The 23,982-nt window shown below is 37.2% G+C and overlaps 1 protein-coding gene across 1 annotated transcript in view; it reads left to right on the top strand.

The window, feature by feature from the left end:
- DCTN4 (dynactin subunit 4) overlaps positions 1–23,982 on the top strand; it is a 44,962-nt gene that overhangs the window by 6,486 nt on the left and 14,494 nt on the right. Inside the window, 5 exon segments of the mRNA NM_001260767.1 lie at positions 5,123–5,166; positions 13,819–13,926; positions 15,830–15,903; positions 16,191–16,303; positions 16,617–16,726. Coding sequence (NP_001247696.1) covers positions 5,123–5,166; positions 13,819–13,926; positions 15,830–15,903; positions 16,191–16,303; positions 16,617–16,726 — 449 coding nt within the window.

The raw sequence follows: 23,982 nt of genomic DNA, 5'->3' as shown, positions 1-23,982 counted from the left end.
CTTTATTTTTACAAATTCTGTATTTTGTGGTTAACATCAGAGAGTGGAAACATTCTCTGAACAGTCAGTTCAAAATCTTGAGTTGCTTTTGATTGAAGTGATCCAAAGTTTAAAAAAAATTAATAAAATCTTGAGTTGCTATTTATGCTTTATATAAGTAGTAGCATCACTAACTCTCTATTTTTTTTCTGAAAGTTTCATTGTTTAATTTTCTTTTTTTTTTTTTTTTTTTTTTGGAGACAGAGTCTCGCTCTGTCACCCAGGCTGGAGTGCAGTGGCCGGATCTCAGCTCACTGCAAGCTCTGCCTCCCGGGTTTATGCCATTCTCCTGCCTCAGCCTCCCGAGTAGCTGGGACTACAGGCACCCACCACCTCGCCCAGCTAGTTTTTTGTATTTTTTAGTAGAGACGGGGTTTCACCGTGTTAGCCAGGATGGTCTCGATCTCCTGACCTCGTGATCCCCCCGTCTCGACCTCCCAAAGTGCTGGGATTACAGGCTTGAGCCACCGCGCCTGGCCTCATTGTTTAATTTTCTAAAAACATTTTAAACTTGTAAAAATTCTCATTTTGGGATTTTCATAAAAAGTATAGCTTATTGACTAATAATTGGGGAAGCTCATAACAAACTCATTATATGTCATTTGACATAACTAAAACGAAGCAGACTGGCTAAAACCTTTCCATATATTCTCACACAATTTGGAAGTAATTATGGGTGAAGTTCTTTAGATTCAACTATGTTCTTAAAAAGTTAATCCTTGATTCTGTTGAATTTACTCTTTGGTTTAGAATGCTTTGAGCTGTTGATGGTTTTTCTGACTTTGTACATTGAGTTGATAAAATACATACTCTTTTCAAAAACAGAAAGTTAAATAAGTGTATCTTAGTTCCTTAAAAAGCTCATTGATGGGTAGCTGTTTACCTGAAGTGTGACTGAAACTAGAAAGATTCTGTAACATCTTTTAAAATTGCCAGTAAGTGTTTATGTGTATATGTTTTAGTGTCAGTATAGGAGATGTTAGAATTTATCAAAGAAAGTAAGTTAAATGTTAAAAAGCAACCTCAAAGTGGCATAAGGTAGGCCTCAGTGAATTAAAGTATTGTTTTTTCATGTTTGTGTTTTGTGTCTTTTTATCAAGTGAAAGAAACAGCCCAGAAATCCAAGTAGATTTCTCAGTTTGTTACTCTGTTAGTGAATGTTTTATGCTTTTTGGATTATGAGTCATGAAGATTGGAGAATTTATATTTCAGAACTATAAACTTACACTGGCTTCTAGAACTCCATCTCCTCTGGGGTATCTCAACAGTGATAATTGAATACCAGGAGTTCTTAAAGAGTACAGATAATTTCATTTCCTCCATGATGTCATTGGTATCTTAGAAGCCCTGAAACCACTTAAGTTAGAACTATTTGTTTATTTATAAGTACTTGTCTGTAATGTACAGAGAAAAACTTACAATGAGATTATTATGTCTCCCAAATTGCTATTTAGAATAAATTACCAGTTCAAAAGAAGCAATTAGATAAAATATTCAGACATTTAAAAATATTACAACTGAAACATTTCTTTCGCATAATTATTTTTGATGATTGCCTTAAGTGAGGCAACTTCTAAAATATTATACTAAAATGCTATTTCTGCCATTTCTTGCAAGAGGATACAATGTCACCTTCAGCAAGGTAATTGAGTCCTTTTTGTTTTGAAAAAAGTGATTTTATATGAAATATGTATATTCATGTACTTACCACCCAATTTAAGAAATGAAACAGCCAAAACAGTTTAAGCCCTTCCCCCTACTTTATCTGTCTTCCTCTCTGCCCGCTAAAGATAATAATCACAATCCTGAATTCAGTGTTTATTAGAGTCCATGCATGTCTTTATACTTCTCCACATGTGTATGTAGCCACAGACAAATAACATTTTTTGGTTTTAAGCAAATGGAAACATAATGTATATATCCTGCTACAACTTTATTCTATCAACATTATGTTTTTGATACACAGTTGACTGCTGTGTGACTTACCACAGTTTACTTATTCCATCTTCTCTTGATGAACATTTAGGCTGTTTTCATTTTCTTTGCTTTTGAAAAAACAGAACTGCTGGAATCAATCTCGTATGTGTTTTCTAAGGCACAAGTATAAGGGCTTTTCTATATAACGAAGTAAAATTGCCAGTCATAAGTTGTGTACATCCTTAGCACTCCAAAATGGTTTAGCAGTCTTTGCTCCCATTAGTAATATATAAGAGTAAACTACCTGTTCCTCCAGTTCTTTGTCAGCTTATAGTATTTTTGGACTCTAAAATGTTTCCAGACTGATGGTTGTGAAATGGTATCTCATTATACTTTTATTTTTGCCTGTATTTGGTTAGCTTTATCGAGATATAATTTATGTATAATCAAGCTTACCAATTTTAAGTGTGGAATTCTGTGATGTTTGACAAATGTGTAATCACATAGCCACCACCATAATCATGATATACAACATTTCTGTCCCGCTAGAGAATCCTCATGCCTCATTGCAGTCAGTTTCTTCCCCCGACCTCCTTGCCCCGATTAGACTGATACGCTTTCTATCACTAGAATTTTGCCTTTTCTAGAAGTGTATATAATTGGAGTCTTATATTACAGACTTTCCTGTCTGTCTTCTTTTATTTAGCATAATGCTATTGAGGTTCATCTGTGTTTCTTCTTTGTATTATTTCTTCTTACTGTTGAGTAGTATTCTGTTGTATGGACATACTATAGTTTGTTTATTCATTCTCTACCTGATGAACATTTGGGTTTTGGGTTTTGGCTTATATGAATAAATGTGCTATGAACATTTGCCTATAAGTCTTTGTGTGAATATATGTTTTCATTTTTCTTAAGTGCCAAGGAGTGAAATTATTAGGTCATAGGGTCAGTGTATGTTTAATTTGTCTAGAAGCTGCCAAACTATTTTTTTTTTTTTTAAAGTAGAGACGGGGTTTCTCCATGTTACCCAGGCTGGTCTCCAACTCCTTGACTCTAGCAATTCTCCTGCCTCAGCCTTCCAAAGTGCTGGGATTAAAAGCATGACCCACTGCACCTGGCCAATGCCAAACTGTTTTCCAAAGTGACTGAACAATTTTGGATCCTCACCAGCAAATTAGGAGAGTTCCAATCCCTTGACAATGCTTGCCATATTGTCAGTCTTCCCCATTTTAGCCATTCTAGCACATGTACAGCAGTACTTCACTGTGGTTTTAATTTGCATTTTCTCATTGTGTTTATTTACCAGCCATGTATCTTTCGTGAAGTGTCTGTACAAATCTTTTCCCCACTTTTTAACTGGGTTTTGTTGTTGTTGGTTTGTTTTGCTTTGGGTTTTTTTTTTTTTTTTTTTTTTTTTGAGACTTTGAGACAGAGTCTCGCTTTGTCGCCCAGGCTGGAGTGCAGTGGCACGATCTCGGCTTACTGCAAGCTCCGCCTCCCGGGTTCACGCCATTTTCCTGCCTCAGCCTCCAAGTAGCTGGGACTACAGGCGCACACCACCACGCCCGGCTAATTTTTTGTAATTTTAGTAGAGACGGGGTTTCACCGTGTTAGCCAGGATGGTCTCAATCTCCTGACCTCGTGACCCGCCCACCTCGGCCTCCCAAAGTGCTGGGATTACAGGCGTAAGCCACCGCGCCCGGCCTGCTTTGGTTTTTTAAACTAAGTTATAAGAGTTCTGTATTCTGGATACACGTGCATTGTTGAATATATGTTTTGCAAATATTTACTCCCAGTCTGTGGCTTGCCTTTTCCTTTTCTCAGCAGTGTGTGTTGAAAAACTCAAGTTTCTAATTTCAGTGAAGTCTAATTTATCAATTTTTTTGTTGTATAAAGTTTGTGCTTTTTGTGTCCTATTAAAAAAACTTTAGCCTAAACGCGGTGTCGCTAAGATCTACCTGTGTTTTCTTCTAAAAGTGCTGTAGTTTTAACACTTACATTTAAGTCTTACTCATCTCAAGGTAAATTTTGTAAATGTTGTGAAGTAAGGGTCCTTTCGGTTTTTGTTTTTTGAGGTTTTTGTTTAGTTTTGTTTTTGATATGTGGATATTCCATTGTTGCAGCACCATTTGTTAAAACTATTCATTATAGTCTTACTTTCAGTACTTTCAGTTTTCTTGAATAATCTTTTCCTTTGTGATTTATGCTGTGTGCTGCTTACATAAGAAATTCTTCTCTAAGCCAAGGTCATAGAACGTAGAAAATGCACGGTGTTACAGATGAGAGCAAAGTCTCCAGAGTCAGACTGAGTTTGAATCAACCAAAACGGTTTAAGCCCTTCCCCCTACTTTGTCTGTCTTCCTCTCTGCCTGCTAGAGATAATAATCACAATCCTGAATTCAGTGTTTATTAGCATCCATGCGTGTCTTTGTACTTCTCCACATATGTATGTAGCCATAGACAAATAACATTTTTTTACCAGTTACTCTCTGTGTGACTTTGAGCAAGTTATTTAACATCTCTGAGCCTCAGTTTCCTCATATATGAAATGAGACTAATAATAAGAGTCTGTAGCTCAGAGGGTTGTTATGAGAATAAAAGGAAATGTAATACATTTCAAGTGCCTGGCACAGTGGCTGTGCATTAGTCATGGTGGTGGTGGTGATTGTTATCACCATCATTAGATGTTTTCTTTTTTTTGAGACGGAGTCTCGCTCTGTCACCCAGGCTTGAGTGCAGTGGCCGGATCTCAGCTCACTGCAAGCTCCGCCTCCCGGGTTTACGCCATTCTCCTGCCTCAGCCTCCCGGGTAGCTGGGACTACAGGCGCCCGCCACCTCGCCCGGCTAGTTTTTTGTATTTTTTAGTAGAGACGGGGTTTCACCGTGTTAGCCAGGATGGTCTCGATCTCCTGACCTCGTGATGCGCCCGTCTCGGCCTCCCAAAGTGCTGGGATTACAGGTTTGAGCCACCGCGCCCGGCCCATCATTAGATGTTTTTTAAAAGTTTTGTTCTGACCATTATAGTCTATATAGTTATATAGACCATTCTGGTCTGTATAACTTATGTTTTAAGTTTCATTTTATGGCCAACAGAAGACTTGTTTTATGAAAATAAAATTATCACATTATGAAAGTCTTGTTTAATATTCTTTTATTTTGTAGCTAGTGGCGGTTGGCAGGAACCTGAAAATCCTCACACACAACGGGTAAGTAAAGGGTGATCAGAGAGAGGGGATGAAATCAGAAAAAAATTGAGTAAAAGACTGAAGATCTTGCATTTTATCAGTGGATATGACCTGTGTTTAGAAGTCCATACAGTGCTCCTCATTGTAAGACATTGAAATTACACTGTCACTTTTTTCCAGGTGACTTAAGATAATGGAGAATCCTAGGTGTAGCTTTAGTTCTGTATTTGAATTGTGCATCAGGAAAAGGAACCAAGTTTTTGTTTTTTCTTCACACACCCACTAGTGAGTTAAGGTTCCATTTGTTCTCAGATACTCTTAGAAATGTCATAAACAGCCAGGTGTGGTGGCTCATGCCTGTAATCCTAATACTTTGGGAGGCTGAGGCAGGAGGATTGCTTGAGCCCAGGAGTTCAAGACCAGCCTGAGCAATATAGTGAAACCCCATCTCTACAAACAAATTAAAAATTTAGCTGAGCATGGTGGTGCATGCCTATAGTCCCAGCAACTCAGGAGGCTGAGGTGGGAGGATTGCTTGAGCCTAGGTTTTCAAGTCTGCATTGAGCTATGATCATACCACCACACTCCCATCCTAGGCAGCAGAGCAAGGCCATGTCTCAAAAAAAGAGAAAGAATGAGGTAGAGACAAATGTAGTAGCTTATGCCTATAATCCCCATTACTCAGGAAGCTAAGGCAGGAGGATTGCTTGAGGCTAGGAATAAGTATTTATTTTTATACACATCAAAGCTATACATCTACACACAAGTATTTTAAAATATATGCAAAATATAATATATTTTTTCTCCGAGTAAGAAAGATATCTAAACTAGTAATAGTTGATGCCTGTGATGAGTAGAAAAGTCAACTTGGGCATAAGGGATAAAAGAGAAGCTTTGCTTTTTATTCTTTTCATTTGTATGGTGTTTGAACTTTTTTCTTTTTTTGTTTTTTTGAGACAAGATCTTACTCTGTCACCCAGGCTGGCATGCAATTGCATGATCACAGCTCACTGCAGCCTCAACCTCCCAGGCTCAAGCAATCCTCCCACTTCAGCCTTTAAAAAAAAAAATAGGTTTTTGAGGAACACATGGTGTTTGCTTACATGGATAAATTCTTCAGTGGTGATTTCTGAGATTTTGGCATACCTATCACCTGAGCAGGGCACACTGTACCTAATGTATAGTATTTTATCCTCACCCCCCTCCCAGCTTTTCCCGAGTCCCCAGAGTCCATCGTATCATTCATGTGCCTTTGTGTCCTCATAGCTTAGCTCCCTCTTATGAGTGAGAATGTATGATGTTTGGTTTTCCATTCCTGAGTTACTTAGAATAATGGTCTCCAACTCCAGGTTGCTGCAAATGCCATTATTTCATTACTTTTTATGGCTGAGTAGTATTCCATGGTGTATATATACCACATATTCTTTATCCACTCGTTGATTGATGGGCATTTGGACTGGTTTCCTATTTTTGCAGTTGTGAATTGTGCTGCTATAAACGTGCGGGCTAGTGTGTTTTTCATGCAGTGACTTCTTTTCCTCTGAGTAGATACCAGTAGTAGGATTATTGGATCAAGTGGTAGATCTACTTTTAGTTCTTTAAGGACTCTCCATACTGTTTTCCATAGTGGTGTAGTAGTGTACATTTTCACCAACAGTGTAAAAGTGTCCCCTTTTCACCAGATCCATGCCAGCATCTATTTTTTTTTTTTTTAATTAAGGCCATTCTTGCAGGAGTGGTTTAGATCTTCATTTCCTTGATCATTAGTGATGTTGACCTTTTCTTTATATGTTTGTTGGCCATTTGTATATTTTCCTTTGAGAAATGTCTATGCATGTCCTCTGCCTACTTTTTGATGGGATTATTTGTTTTTTTCTTGCTGATTTGTTTGAGTGTCTTGTAGATTTGGGATATTAGTCCTTTGTTGGATGCATAGTTTGCAAAGATTTTCTCCCACCCTGTGGGTTGTCTTTTTACTCTGCTGATTATTTCATTTGCTGTGCAGAAGCTTTTTAGTTTAAGTTCCATTTGTTTTTGGTTTTGTTGCATTTGCTTTCGGGTTCTTAGTAATGGAGTTTTTGCCTAAGCCAATGTCTAGAAGGATTTTTCTCATGTTATCTTCTAGAATTTTTATGGTTTCAGGTCTTAGATTTAAGTCTTTGATACATCTTGAGTTGATTTTTGTATAAGGTGAGAGATGAGGATCCAGTTTCATTCTTCTACATGTAGCTTGCCAATTATCCCAGCACCATTTGTTGAAGAGGATGTCCTTTCCCCACTTTATGTTTTTGTTTGCTTTGTCAAAGATCAGTTGTCTGTAAGTATTTAGTTTATTTCTGGGTTCTCTATTCTGTTTCATTGATCTGTGTACCTATTTTTATTCCAGTACCATGCTGCGTTGGTGACTATAGTCTTATATTTGAAGTTGAGTAATGTGATGCCTCCAGAGTTTTTCTTTTTGCTTAATCTTGCTTTGGCTATTTAGGCTCTTTTTTGGTTCCATGTGAATTTTAGGATTGTTTTTACTAGTTCTGTGAAGAAGGATGATGGTATTTTGGTGGGAATTGCATTGAATTTGCAGACTGCTTTGGCAGTATGGTCATTTTCACAGTATTAATTGTACCCATCCATGAGCATGGGATGTGTTTCCATTTGTTTGTGTTATCTATGGTTTCTTTCAACAGTGTTTTGTAGTTTTTCTTGTAGAGGTCTTTTACCTCCTTGGCTAGGTATATTCCTAAGTGTTTTGTTTTTGTTTTTTGAGTGGGGTTTTTGCGGCTGTTGTAAACAGGGTTGAGTTCTTGATTTGATTCTCAGCTTGGTCTCTGTTGGTGTATAGCAGTGCTACTGATTTCTGTACATTGCTTTTATATCCTGAAACTTTACTGAATTCAATACTTTTTTTTCTTTTTTTGTGATGAAGTCTCGCTCTGTCAGCCAGACTGGAGTGCAAACTCCAGAGTGGTGCAAACTCGGCTCACTGCAACTTCTGCCTCTCAAGTTCCAGTGATTTCTCCTACCTCAGCCTCCCGAGTAGCTGGGATTACAGGCGCCTGCTACCACGCATATTTTTAGTGCAGATGGGGTTTTACCATGTTGGCCAGGCTGGTCTCAAACTCCTGACCTCAAGTTATCTGCCCACCTTGGCCTCCCAAAATGTTGGGATTACAGGCATGAGCCACTGCACCCAACCTTTTATTGAATTCATTTATCAGATTTAGGAGCTTTTTGGATAAGTCTCTAGGGTTTTCTAGGCATATGAGCATATCATCAGCAAACAGCAACAGTTTGACTTCCTCTTTACTGATTTGGATGCCCTTTATTTCTTTCCTCGTCTGATTGCTCTGGCTAGGACTTCCAGTGCTGTGTTGAATAGAAGTGGTAAAAGTGGGCATCCTTGTCTTGTTCCAGTTCTCAGTGGGAATGTTTTCAACTTTTCCCTGTTCAGTATAATGTTGGCTGTGTGTTTGTCATAGATGGCTTTTATTTAAGGTATATTCCTTCTATGCTGATTTTGCTGAAGGTTTTGCTCATAAAGGATGCTGGATTTTGTCAAATGCTTTTTCTGTGTCTATTGAGATGATCCTGCAATTTTTGTTTTTAATTCTGTTTACGTGGTGTATTACATTTATTGACTTGGGTATGTGAAACCATCCCTGTATCCCTGGTATTAAACCTACTTGATCATGGTGTATTATCTTTTTGATATGCTGTTGGATCCAGTTAACTAGTATTTTGTTAAGGATTTTTGCATCTATGTTCATCAGGGATATCTGTCTGTAGTTTTCTTGTTTTGTTATGTCCTTTCCTGGTTTTGGTACAAGGGTGATGCTGAATTCATAGAATGATTTAGGAAGGATTCCCTCTTTATCTTTTGGAATAGTTTCAATAGGATTGGTACAAATTATTCTTTGAATGTCTGATCGAATTCACTTGTGAATCCATCTGGTCCTAGATGTTTTTTTGTTGGCAATTTTTTAAAATTAGCATTTCAATCTCACTGCTTGTTACTGGTCTGTTCAGAGTTCCTGTTTCTTTCTGGGTTAATCTAGGAGGGCTATATATTTCCAGGAATTTATCCATCTCCTTTAGGTTTTCCAGTTTGTGTGCATAAAGGTGTTCATACTAGCCCTGAATGATCTTTTCTATTTCTGTGGTATCAGTTGTAATATCTCCCATTTCATTTCTAATTGAGCTTATTTGGATCTTCTCTCATCTTTTCTTGGTTAATCTCACTAACATTCTATCAATTTGGTTTATCTTTTCAAAGAACCAGCTTTTTGTTTCATTTTTCTTTTGTATTGTTTCTTTTGTTTCAATTTCATTTAGTTCTGCTCTCATCTTTGTTATTTCTTTTCTTCTGCTGGGTTTGGGTTTGGTTTGTTCTTGTTTCTCTAGTTCCTTGAGGTATCATCCTAGATTTTCTGTTTGTGCTCTTTTAGACTTTTTGATGTAGGTATTTAATGCTATGAACTTTCCTGTTAGCACTGCTTTTGCTGTATCCCAGAGCTTTTGATAGCTTGTGTCTCGCTATTATTCAGATCAGAGAGTTTTTAAATTTCCATCCTGATTTCATTGTTGACCCAGTGAGCATTCAGAAGATTATTTAATTTCCATGTATTTGCATCATTTCGAGGGTTCCTTTTGGAGGTGATTTTCCATTTTATTCCACTGCTGTCTGAGAGAATACTTGATATAATTTCAGTTTTCTTGAATGTATTGAAACGTGTTTTGTGGCCTATCGTATTTTCTATCTTAGAGAATATTCTATGTGCTAATGAATAGAATGTATCTTCTGCAGTTGTTGGGTAGAATGATCTGTAAATATCTGTTAAGTCCGTTTGTTCTAGGGTATAGTGTAAGTCCATTGTTTCTTTATTGACCATCTACCTTGATGACCTGTCTAGTGCTGTTGGTGGAGTGCTGAAGTCCCCCACTATTATTGTGTTGCTTTCTATCTCATTTCTTAGGTGTAGTAGTAATTGTTTTATAGATTTTGGAGCTCCAGTGTTAGGTGCATATATATTTAGGATTGTGATATTGCATATATATTTAGGATGTGCATATATATTTAGATTGTGATTGTGTATATTTAGGATTGTGATACTAGTCCTGTTGGACTAGTCCTTTTATGATTATATAATGTCCCGCTTTGTCTTTTTTAACTGTTGTTGCTTTAAAGTCTGTTTTGTTTGACATAAGAATAGCTACTCCTGCTCACTTTTGGTGTCCATTTGCAAGGAATATCTTTTTTTTATCCCTTTACCTTAAGTTTATATGAGTCCTTAGGTGTTAGGTGACTCTCTTGAAGACAGCAGATACTTGGTTGGTAAATTGTTCTCCATTCTGCTGTTCTGTATTTTTTAAGTGGAGCCTTTAGGCCATTTACATTTAACATTAGTATTGAGTATTCTATTAATTGTGCTAGTTGTTGCCTGAATACTTAGTTTTTTTTTTCATTGTGTTATTGTTTTATAGGCCCTGTGAGACTTATGCTTTAAGGAGGTTCTATTTTGGTGTGTTTCAAGGTTTTGTTTCAAGATTTAGAACTCCTTTTTAGCAGCTCTTGTAGTGCTGGCTTGGTACTGGCAAATTCTCTCAGCATTTGTGCATCTGAAAAATACTTTATCTTTCATTCATTTACGAAGCTTAGTTTCACTGGATACAGAACTCTTGGTTGATAATTGTTTTGTTTAAGGAGGCTAAAGATAGGACCCCAGTCCCTTCTAGCTTGTAGGGTTTCTCTAAGAAATCTGCTGTTAACCTGATAGGTTTTCCTTTGTAGGTTACCTGATGCTTTTGCCTCATAGCTCTTAAGGTTCTTTCCTTTGTCTTGACTTTAGATAACCTGATGACTATGAGCCTAGGTGATGATCTTTTTGTGATGAATTCCTCGGGGGTTCTTTGAGTTTCTTGTATTTGGATCTCTAGATCTCTAACAAGGCCAGGGAAGTTTTCCTCTGTTCTTTCCTCAAGTAAGTTTTCCAAACCTTTAGATTTCTCTTCTTCCTCAGGAACACCAATTCTTAGTTTTGGTAGCTTAATCCCAGACTTCTTAGAGGCTTTATTTATTATTATTATTATTCTTTTTTCTTTGTCAGATTTGGTTAATTCAAAAGCCTTGTCTAAGTGTGTCTTTCATTTCTAAAATTGTGATTGTTTATTATTTATGCTGTCTGTTTCTCTGGAGATTTTTTTCGTCCATAACCTTTATTTTTTTTTTTTATTTCCTTAAGTTGGTTTTCACCTTTCTCTGGTGCCCTTTTGAGTAGCTTTTTGAGTAGCTTAATAGTTGGCCTTCTAAATTCTTTTTCTGACAATTGAGAGATTTCTTCTTGGTTTGGATCCATTGCTGGTGAGCTAGTGTAATCTTTTTGGGTTGTTAAAGAACCTTGTTTTGTCATATTACCAGAATTGTTTTTCTGGTTCCTTCTCATTTGGGTAGACTATGTCAGAGGAAAGATCTGAGGCTTGAGGGCTACTGTTCAGATTCTTTTGTCCCGTGGCATGGGTCCTTGATGTGGTGCTCTCCCCCTTCCCCTAGGAAGGTGGTTTCCTGAGAACTGGACTGCAATTATTGTTACTGCTGCTCTGGGTCTAGCCACCCAGCAGAGCCACCAGTCTCCGAGCTGGTACTAGGGAGTGTCTGCAAAGAATCCTGTGATGCAGTGCATCTTCAGGTCTCTCCATTGTGGATACCAGCACCTGCTCTGGTGGAGGTAGCAGGGGAGTGAAGTGGACTCTGTGAGGGTCCTTGGTTGTAGTTAGGTTTCGTGTGCTAGTTTTCTTTAATGCTTGGTTGTGCTAGCAGTGAATTATCACGTGGACAGACTCAGGACCTCTGGTTAGCCAGGATGTTGCAGGTGGTGGAATTAGCTGCTATTTTCTCCTTTTGAGGGCAGGGTTGTTCTTTTATGAGTTGCTGTAATGGCTTGAGTTGGTTGGCCTTCAGCCAGGAGGTGGCGCTTTCAAGAAAGTATCAGCTGCAGTAGTGTGGTGGGGATACAAGCTTGCCCTAAGGTTGCCTGGATAAGTATTTCGGTTTCTCAGGTGATTGGTGGGGCCATAAGACTCCCAAGAGTTTATAGTCTTTTGTCTTGGGCTACCAGGGCAGGTAGAGAAAGACCATCAGATGGGGGCATGTCTGAGCTCAGACTCTACTTGGGCAGGGTTTGCTGTGGCTGCCGTGGAGGATAGTTGTGTGGTTCTCAGGCCAATGAAGTTATGTTCCCAGGGGCGTTATGGCTGCCTCTGCTGTGTCATATAGGTGGCCAGGGAAGTAGGAGAAAGCCAGCAGTGACAGGCCTCACCCAGCTCCCATGCAGCCAGCAAGGCCAGTCTCACTCCCACCATGCCCCACCAACAGCATGGAGTTTGCAGGGCCAAGATCTTGCCTTCACAAGCCTACCTGCTGAGAAAGCAAGCCAGCCTTTTGGACCCCACGCCTTCTCAGCTGCTGTGGCTTATGTGCTCATATCTGTGCTTCCCCTTCGCACCCTCCCCATCTTGATTCTGCCCAGGAAAATTTGCTCTGGGTCAAAATTATTACAAAATTCACCTGGAAGTTTCTGTCTCCATGTGGTCCTTCCTCAATTCCACTGGCAGCTTTCCCCTAGGACCCCTGTGAGATTAAAGTCAGAAATGGCTTCCCTGGGCTTCCCTGGGAACCGTGAGTGCCTACAGGCCTCTTCCCGCTGTTGCTTCTTCTACTTTTATATTTCACTCGGCTCTCTAAATTTGTTTCAGCACTAGGTAAGGTTAAATTTTTCTCCTATGATCTGAATTTGTAGGTTCTCCAGTGAGGATGTATGTTTGAAGGTGGATTTTCCCCCTCTCACACTTTGGGCCCTCACAGTTTTTCTGCTGTCTCATGGATTTTGCAGCAGCAAGCCACTTCTTTCAAAGGGTCTGTGAATTCTTTCAGTTTTCCTAGTATGTTCCTGCAGTAGTTCTTGGAGTAAAAGTTCACAGTGTGAGTCTCCACAAGTTGTTCTGTCTATCTGAGGAGAAGCTGCAAGTTAGTTCTGCCTCCTATCCGCCATTTCTTTTTCGCCACCTCATCCTCTTGAGTAGCTGGGACTGTAGGCATATGCCACCATGCCCAGCTAATTTTTGCATTTTTTTATAGAGACAAGGTCTCACTCTATTGTCCAGGCTGGTTTTGAACTCCTGGCCCCAAGTGATCTACCCACCTCAACCTCCCAAAGAGCTGGAATTATAGGCGTGAGCCGCCATGCCCAGCCTTGTTTGAACTTTTTATGATTAATATATATTGCTTTTATAATTAAAATGTGTTTAAAAAATTTTTTAAGTGTGATGGAGTTGGGGAATAAAATACAGTATAAAATGTCATGTTTTTAGAAATAAATGTCCTGTGGCCATGCAGAAAAAAAATCAGAGCAGTTGTGAGGGGAAATAAGTAATGAAATAAGAGAGCAAGAAATTTCCGAGCCTTTTCATTGCCCATTTCATCCTGTCCTTGAACTTCAGTTTTCCATTTCACTTCGGAAAACAAATCACATAACAAAGAAAAATTCTCTTTGAAGAAAAAGGGCAAACTTGCCCATCTTAATTTGTCTTCTGTATTCATTATGTGTCTAATCAGTGTAGTTGATTAATTTGGTATGTTTTCTGTTAGCTTTTTTGTGTACCGAGTCTGTGATTTTTTTACAGATGAACAAATTGATTGAATATTACCAGCAGCTTGCTCAGAAAGAGAAGGTTGAGCGAGATCGCAAGAAACTGGCACGACGTAGAAACTATATGCCTCTGGCTTTTTCGGTGAGAATTTGGTACTAAAATGATTTGCAAGACCTGTAGGGCCTAAGAACAGTGATCATTTCAGAAAATGGCCATTGTCCTAGAGTCTTGAATGGTGGGTAGCAGAGAGGGGGATTCTTCAAATGATAGACGTTTAAGTCCGATAGTTAAATTATAGACGTTTAAGTCCGATTTGCTATATCAATAGTTCTGTTTGAGTTATTTGTGTTTTAAGGACATTTGTGTTTCTTTCTCCGTCACTCCCCTTTATCTTCTGATTATTTCCCCAGAAAGACTGTTAATTTTGTAGGCACTGCAGAGCTCTACATACAGCTTTTTTATTACAGAAAGTCTGAGAAAAAGGAGGTGGGCAAATGGTAGATTTTAGTCGTATTACTCCCGTAGCCCACCTTTGACATCCTGGCAGTAGTGGTTTCTCAGCTTTAGTTATAATAACTTGTTTAACATCCTCACCTGTTTCTCCAAGATGAAAAACACTGACTTTTTAACATAGTGCACTTGTGTGGGTAAATAGTAACATATGCAAGTAGAATTTTTGGTAAGAATTATTTATGAGAGTCATTCTCTGCCAGTTTATGTACTGCTAGTAAGAAGAAAGAAATTAGGATTTGGAGTTTTTGTTATTTTCCCCTGAGTTTTATTTGCTCTCATAGTACAGTTTGTTTTCTGTGTGCTTGCTTGGGGCCCAGCAGATTGACATTCAATAAATAACATTTATTGAATGGCAATGATGTGTCAAGCTCTGTGCTAAACACTTTACATGTATTACTTTATTTAATCCTCACAAAAATCCTGTGGAGTATCATATCCCCATTTTACACTTGAGGAAATGAGAGCTAGTTAAGCAACTTGTCATACTGCATCCACATGAAAATTAGTTAAGTCATTGAAACCCTAAGAGTTGGTAAAGTCCATATAAAAATATCTAGATTGAGCCAGGTGCAGTGGCTCACGCCTGTAATACCAGCACCTTGGGAGGCTGAGACAGGAGGATCACTTGAGGTCAGGATTTCAAGACCAGTCTGGCCAACATGATGAAACCCTGTCTCTACTAAAAATACAAAAAATTAGCTGGGCATGGTGGCGCATGCCTGTAATCCCAGCTACTTGGGAGGCTGAGGCATGAGAATCGCTTGAACCAGGAGGCAGAGGTTGCAGTGAGCCAAGATAGTGCCACTGCACTCCTGCCTGCGTGACAGAGTGAGACTCGGTCTCAAAAAAAAATCTAGATTAGAATTTAAAAACGTTAACACTTGTAAAGCACCCTCATTTGCAAAAAGAAGTGAATTTTTCTGAATGTCCAGTGGTACAGTCCTCATATGCACCAATGTATGTTATATTTAGAGGTAGAATTTTAATTAAATGAATTATTTTTCCAATTTTCCCATATAACCTGCCTGCTATATGCGTTTGCTTCTATCTTATGCTGCATTTTTTGTCTCTGTTGCAACCTGCTGCTATTTTGGGGCTCTACAGCAACATACTATTCATGTAGTGGTAAGTTCTACTTTATGATTCTTGCTGACCCTGAAGAAGTTAGCAGATGACCACTGGTGTTCCAGGAAGACGTCTGTTGTGTATCTTAGACACGCCACATAGCTCTTGCCTAGGCCGTAGCTTAGATATTTTTAGATTGCTAATAGAAGCTCACATTTGGTTCATTTTTACTGTATTAATGTAGTTTCAATCTCCATGTTTAGTGCTGTTACTATTTTAAGAATAGAATCATGATGTGGGGCTACAAATTGCTTTCTTTAAAAGAAGCCTTTAAATTAGCTTTTTTTTTTTTTTTTTTGGCTTATTTCCCTGAGCTTCTCATGCTATCCTACCCAAAATTCTTTCTTTTGATAAATAGGGTGTGTAACTGTGGGCTTTCTAATAGGAATTTCTGAACTTTGTTTAGGACAAATATGGTCTTGGAACCAGGCTTCAGCGACCACGAGCTGGTGCATCCATCAGTACCCTTGCTGGACTTTCGTAAGTTTAGACATGAAATGACTTTGAGGAGAACAGCAGGTATCAAAATGAATAGCAAAGAAATGAGATTAAACACACACACACACACACACACACACACACACAGAGTTGCCAATGGAAAAGAAGATTCTCGTACTTAGAAAAGACCTACGCTGAACAGGTATTCTATGACACAGGAATACTTCCATTCAATTATTGATATCATAGACTGAGGATAATCAGGCGGATCCTTGAGAAATTAACTGATTTTTTTGTCTTATTTTGTTTTGTTTTGTTTTATCTTTTAGCCTTAAAGAAGGAGAGGACCAGAAAGAGATAAAGATTGAGCCAGCTCAGGCTGTGGATGAAGTGGAACCTCTACCTGAAGACTATTATACAAGACCAGTAAATTTAACAGAGGGTAATTTTCTTTGTTTTTCTACTTTGTTTCTAGTCTCCATCTAATTCTGTTTTTGTTATTTATATATCTAGTGATTTGAGATTTTTAATGGAATAGTTGTTAGTAGTAAAGTGATATGTATGTAGAAAATAAAACAGCTGTAATAGAAGTAATTGTTTGAAATCTAAAATGCCTGTCAAATTTCTATATTTTCATTTTTTATGAACAACACTGTTCATTACATAAAAGTAATGCTTTGTGTAATTACTACTACATAAAAGTCTGATTTTGAAAGTCACTGTAAACTAAGCCTGTTTTCTGCCTTTCTTTCTAGTAACCACCCTTCAGCAGCGTCTGTTACAGCCTGACTTCCAGCCAGTCTGTGCTTCACAGCTATATCCTCGCCACAAACATCTTCTGATCAAACGGTCCCTGCGCTGCCGTGTAAGTATTCCATTCTGTAGAATGGCCATTTGTACAAGAGGAAAGCAAAAACAAATGTGGTTGGTGTCTGACCAATGTCAAAACCTTTGGAATGTAGTAAATACAGAAAATACTTGTAGAGAACATACTAATTGCCCAGGCACTGTTTTAAATGCTTTCAATGTAAACAACTCTTACAACTCTGTGAGGTAGGTACTACTGTTAAACCTGTTTTACAGATGTAGAAATGAAATATCTGAAGGTTAGGTACATAGGGTTAACCCCTAAAAGAATAGTGAAAGAGTGTATAACTTTTAGGCTAGTGTTCAGGCTCAGGGAGGACCAATAAAAAAACAATCAATTTAAAAGAAAGCAAGAAAAAAGAAAAATCAGCAAAATCCAGGCTCTGGTAATCTACAGAACAAATGACAGAGTTTCTTCAATAAATAAATTGTAAAAACAAGATGGAAAGGAAACCTTTTAGATGAGTACTATCCAACAGAACTTTCTCTGGTAATGAAAGTATTGTGTGTCTGTACAGTCCCGCCTGATAGCCACTAGGCACGTGTGGCTATTGAGCACATGAAATGTGATAGTGCGGCTGAGGTACTGAGTCAGTCTTTAATTTCATTTAAATAACCACATGTCACTGGTGGCTAATGTTATGTAATCATTCTCTAGATTAGAAGACACTTAAAAGTTTACCAGCCAAACACAACATGTAGATTTTATGTAGATTCAGATTCAAACAAAACAGAAAGAAAGGGCCCAGGGGAGGAGGGAAGAAGGGAAAGAGGAAAGAAGGAAAGAAAAATTTGTGAAATCTTTGAGAAAATGTAAACACTGGTAGGATTTTTGATGCTATTAAAGAACTATTGGGCAGGGCACGGTGACACGCACTTGTAGTCCCAGCTACTCTGGAAGCTGAGGCAGGAGAATCCCTTGAGCCTGAGGAGTTTGAGACTGTAGTGTGTGATGATCATGCCTGTGAGTAGCCACTGCACTCCAGCCTGGGCAACACAGTAAGACCCTGACTCTTTAAAAAAAAAAAAAAAATTATTTTTTCTTTTTAGGAATAATGATAGTATTATTTTTTGTTGTTTTGTTTTTTGTTTTGTTTTTAAATGTCTTTATTTTTTGGAGAATACAGAAATATTTATGGAGGAAATGACATGATCTCTGATATTTGTTGCAAAATAATGAGGGATGAGGAGTGGGTAAGAGTATAAATGAAGCAAGATTGGCCATTGTTGCTAATTTTTGATAACAAGTTGCTGATTCTTTTTGTTTGTTTAACCTGGGAGCATAGATTCAAGTCCTGCATATATATTCCCACGTTGATAATTGTTGAAGTTGGGTGATGGGTACCTAGAGATTTGTAATACCATTCTATATTTTTGTACATGTTAGAAAATTTTTGTAATGAAAACCCTTTATGTAAAGAAAGAAAAAGAACGGGCAAAGGAACATCGAATTGGTGGTTCAAATAGAAGACCTGGGCTCCTGCCTGTAATCACAACACTTTGAGAGGCCAAGGCAGGAAGATCACTTGAGCTCAGGAGTTTGAGATCAGCCTAGGCAACATAGTGAGACCCTGTCTCTACCAAAAAAAAAAACAAACAAAAAAAGCCAGTGTGGTGGTTCACACCTGTAGTCCCAGCAAGTCGGGAGGCTGAGGCAGGAGAATTGCTTGAGCCCAGGAGGTTGAGGCTGCTGTGAGCAGTAATCACACCACTGCACTCCAGCCTGGGTGACAAAGCAAGACCCTGTCTGTTAAATAAAATAAAAATAAAAAAAGAATGTGTGTAGTAAGATAGTAGATTAAAATCCAGATGTATCAGTATTTACATTAAATACAATGAACTAAATGCTTCCATTAAAAGACAAACATTGTCAGTCTAAATAATAAAGCAAATTGCAGTGACCCATCTATATGTTTATTACAAGAAGTGCAAACAGGAGAACTCAGAAAGGTTGAAAGTAGAGAGAAGTGGGAAAAATATTGGACAAACACTAATTTTTTTAGAAGAGGGATAATTTGTTTTAAAAAAAGATTCAATTTACAAAGAAGATATAACCATCTAAAGTCATACGCACCGAAAAACAAACTCAAAATATATAAAGCAACATTTGAGAAAATTACATAAATGGACAAATCGTTTTGGGAAATTTTGATATCTCTCAGTAACCTAGAGAACAAATAGATGAAAATCAATAAGAATCTAGAACATTTGGAGAATTTAACTAGCAAACTTGACCAAATGAGCATATATAGACCCCTGTATGCAATATCTGCAGAGTATTTGCACTCTTTCCAAGTACATACAGAACACTTATAAAGGTTGACTATATACTGGGTTATTAGAAAGTAAGTATGAACATTTTTCAGAAGATGAATTTTTTTTTCAGTTAAAAGAAAGTTTTTATTAACAAGAAAAGATTTCTTTAAATCATATTTATACTTTAATAATAATACATAGACTAAGATGCTCGCTAACACAGGGTTTCTCTTTTGAACACTTTATTTCCATTTAGTACTCTTAAATATGTTTGCTTGTTGCGTGTTTATATTTTAACAGGTAAAAGTTATGAATTACCAGGTATTTTGCTACCTAACTGCACTGGAAAATGAAAATTTATAGAATTTTATCATTAGATCAGAGTTTTAAAAATCAAAGGATAAGGATTTAAAATCTTTTAACATTAGGGCATTATACCTTTTTCGGAACAAATATAAATTGCAGAAATTATACAAGGCAATTTTTTATCAGATATCAATATTTAACAGTACTTTAACTGAAATGTTATTTCAGTTGAAAAAACTATCTCCAGTTACCAAAAAAAAATCAGGAACTTTATTGGATTTAATCTGCTTTAGAAATGTCCTAAGAAGCCTTAAATATTTTAAGTAGAAAAAAAATGTTTTAAATAGTATGTTATACTATTACTGTGGTTTATATACATATATTAAATGATCTCTTTTATAGGAAACATGACTGGAAGTTTATCACATTAAACACTGTAAAATTAAAAGCAAGAGCTAATTAACTTTTAGCAAAAGTACTCTGTATGCAACAGTTGCAAATATCAAAGCTATTATTTAGCAGTTAATAATTGCCTTGTATAAAATATAAACAAGGTACATTTACTGGATTGTTTTCAGTTTGCAGCTGCCCTCAAATATCCCAGATAAGGATTTCTCATAAATTAAAGCTGCAGTACAATTCACTTAGTGGTTAGTTAGGCCGATCCTCCCCACCATTATCCTTGTTCTTCCCCACCACCCCCAATCCCTGCAGTGGCACCATATTATTAAAAACATAAGTACCTGGGGTTTGTGCTTTAGATCAAGACATCATTTGCATAATTTCAAATGATAGACAACTTTTCATGTAAAAATGATGTTTTGTGGTCACAGTTACTTCAAAAAGTAATTGTTTTCAAATAACCTGACGTATCATACCTTAGCAATTACAAAACCATGATTTGGACACATGGCATTTGTAAGGTAGACAAACGTGCACTGCTAAAAGATGTGAACAGCTGTTCTTCTGCTTACGCTTAGAGTACTGTGAAACTTGGGTAATGACTTTATTTTTTCAATTAGCATAACCAGCCCATGGTACAGCATACTAAATCACAAAGTACAAATCCAAGGAAGGTAATACCTTTGCTAAGTTGCAGGATTTTGGCAAATCAATACAGGTCTCTCTAATATGATAAAACCATATTTTTATGGGAGTCATATATAACTTTAGTGATCATTTTCACTCCAAAAATATTTAAGTGCCAGCTGATATTATTAAAAACATTTTAATGATTTTTAATGGTTTTTAATAGCAGAGCAAGTTATTTTATACAAATTAATGTATTTTAAACTACACAATATCTCCTTTTAAGTGAACTCCCTTATGCAAGCTGTTAAGAGTATCCAGCTGCAGAGCAGTGCATGTCTCAAGGAGGTGGCTTCGCTCAATTGTGGGGTTGGTACAAAGCCAGGGAGAGTTCCAGTGTGTTGAAAAGCTTTAAAAGTCAATTTTAAGGAGATTCATTGTCAGTACCAATTTCCAAGGACTTCGTTAAAAATTGTTAAATTTTCACGTAAATACTGGAACCCTCAAAATTAGACAATGAATATTCAAACAACGTTCATTTCAGATGATCCCTTATATTTAGAAGCCCTGCATCTTGTTTTGATCAAAAGTCATATAGCCTTACACCAGCTTATTTTTTAAAAAATTCTACTTAAAATGTAGATTTGTCGGGAGACTGAAACAGGAGCATTGGTTGAACCCAGGAGGCGGAGGTTGCAGTGAGCCAAGATTACGCCATTGTACTCCAGCCTGGGCAACAAGAGCAAAACTTGTCAAAAAAAATAAATAAATATAGGTTTGTTTTAAATAACAAAATATATAGTCAGCTTGGAGAGACCTGGGGCACCCACCCAGTATTGTCTGCCAAGTTTCATGATAGTTTCTTTGCACATGCTGCTGCCGCCATTGGAGTCCCTATGCTTTCTCTTGCTGAGGCTGTCAGCTGGAAGATGAAATGATTAAAGTATATTATTTGATCACAATGTAGTTAAGTTAGAAATCATCTAATTTCTTTATAGCAAAACTTACAGGATACAACTAAGGCCATGCTTAGCTATGCAGTATATATTAGAAAAGAAGAAATATTAAAAGATTAGTGACGTCAGAATCCATTTCAAGAAGTTAGGAAAAAAAACAGCGAAGTCCAGAGAGCAGGTGTTAATAAATTAAGAAACCAACATAAAACACAATAAATTAAGATAAAATACAACAAATTAAGAAACCAATGTAGCCGGGCGCGGTGGCTTACGCCTGTAATCCCAGCACTTTGGGAGGCCGAGACGGGCAGATCACAAGGTCAGGAGATCGAGACCATCCTGGCTAACACGGTGAAACCCTGTCTCTACTAAAAAAAAAATACAAAAAACTAGCCGGGCGTGGTGGCAGGTGCCTGTAGTCCCAGCTACTCGGGAGGCTGAGGCAGGAGAATGGCGTGAACCCGAGAGGAGGAGCTTGCAGTGAGCTGAGATCCGGCCACTGCACTCCAGCCTGGGTGACAGAGCGAGACTCCGTCTCAAAAAAAAAAAAAAAAAAAAGAAACCAATGTAAAATACAAAAGAGCAACAGAATCAGAAGTTGATTTCTTTAAAAAGATTAGTAATAGAAATAGTTATATATAAATTAAATTTATATAAATATGGTTATATAATGCACCATTAATATAGTAATATCTACCAAAAGTAAAGTTACCTTTTGTCTCATCAACTTCACTTTTAGGAATCTACCTTGCACTTCCACAAATACAAACCAAAATATGCAGAGATTATGGTATATCCACACAATGAGTACTATAAATTTATTTAAAAGAATACGTTAATATGGGATACATTTTTAAATGCAAAAAGCAAAGTGCATGGTAGGTATGCAACTTTTGTATAGAAAAGGAGGGAAAGTACAAAAGTACGTATAAACAAAAGTGTGTCTTTGTATAGAAAAGGAGGGAAAGTACAAAAGTACGTATAAACAAAACTGTGTCTATATATATGCAGACATAGACCCATGCATGTGAGAAAATTTGTTATATGCTAAATATGGCATTGTAGATCACTGGGGAAAGAATAGGCTATTACATTTTGCTAGGTCAAGTGATTATATGGAAGAAAATAAAATTGGGTTGCTACCTCACCCTACACAAAAGTTAATTTCAGGAATGATGGAAATTTGAAGAGCCAAACTTCTAGAAGAAAATACAGGAGAATACCTTCATGACTTCTGGGTAGGGGAATGTTTCATAAGTAAGACAGAAAAGCACAAATTGTAATGTAAAGTTATATATTTTACTTCATTAAAAGTAAAACTTGTACCCTCATGCCAAAGAAAACCCATAAAGAAATGAAAAGATAAGCTGCAGACTGAGAAAAGTAGTTTGCAAGGTATATTATTAACAATAGATTAATATCTAGAATATGAAGAACTTCAGCGAATCAGCAAGGAAATAAAAGTAACCAGCAGATCCTCACATTCAAGTTATGGCAGAGGAAATCCCAATAGCCAATAAATATGAAGTATATTCAGATTTATACACTAATCAGGGAAATGTACGTTAAGACTGCAATGAGAAAACGAAAAATTAAAATAACTGCAATGGAATATCATTTCATAATCATATTAGTTATATTGCAGTATCCTTTAAAATAGCAAATGCATACACCCTTTGATCTGCTCTTAGGAAACTGTCTTACAGATACTTAGACACTTAGGAAATAGATTAATGTACTAGAACACTCATTGCTGCATTACTTACAGTAGCAAAATAATGGAAACATCCTGAATGTCCATCATTTTCTATCTTATGTAAGTTATAGAAATTGTTACAGTGGGACACAGAGGCTCCTCTATATGTACTGAAATGGAATTAATTCCAAGATAAGAGTAAATGAAAAAAGCAAGAGAATAAATATAAAATGTTCCCTTTTGTGTTATTGTGAAAAAAGCAACAGGATGTATGCTTGTACTTTTATGTGCATAGGCTATCTGGGGAGAGGAACAAGGGGACAGACAGATTATGGGTAATCTTTACACTGGACACCTGTTTTGTACTGCTAAAAAAAATTTAACCAGATGTATGTAGTACGTATTTAAGAAAGTAGTAAATAATTATTACTGTCCCAGTGCAGTGGCTCATGCCTGTAATCCCAGCACTTTGGGAGGCCAAAGCAGGAAGATTACTTGAGCCCAGGAGTTGGAGGCTGTTGTGAGCTTTGATTGTGCCACTGCACTCCAGCCTGGGTGGCAAAGTGATACCCTATCTCAAAAATAATCATTGTTACTGTACTTTAAAGCATGGGATCTGGAATTTTACTACCTGGATTTAAATCACAGTGTCCATTATTATTGGCTCTATGAAGTTGCGCAGGTTACTTACCCTTCCTGTATACCATTTTCATCATCTATAATATGGCAACCTTAATATAATACCTATACCTAGCTCATAAAGTTGATGTGATACTTAAATCCAGTTAAACCAGTGAGCACGTTGTTTTGCACATACAGTAAGTACTCAGTATGTGTTAGTTATTTTAGTAGTTTTTAAGTACCACAGAGGTATAATAATATTGGATAGTGTGGTTGCACATATCAGGAAGTGCAAACATCTTTTATAAACTTCGGTTGCTATACGCTATTTCAAAAACTTATGGTCTTATATCAGAATAAAACAAAACAAAATTCTCGTAAATGCTATCC

Source organism: Macaca mulatta, chromosome 6, assembly GCF_049350105.2.
Source record: "Macaca mulatta isolate MMU2019108-1 chromosome 6, T2T-MMU8v2.0, whole genome shotgun sequence".
In the NCBI taxonomy this organism is placed as follows: domain Eukaryota; kingdom Metazoa; phylum Chordata; class Mammalia; order Primates; family Cercopithecidae; genus Macaca; species Macaca mulatta.
The sequence above is the reverse complement of the archived record's forward strand: the minus strand, read 5'-3'. Positions and strand labels throughout refer to the sequence as shown.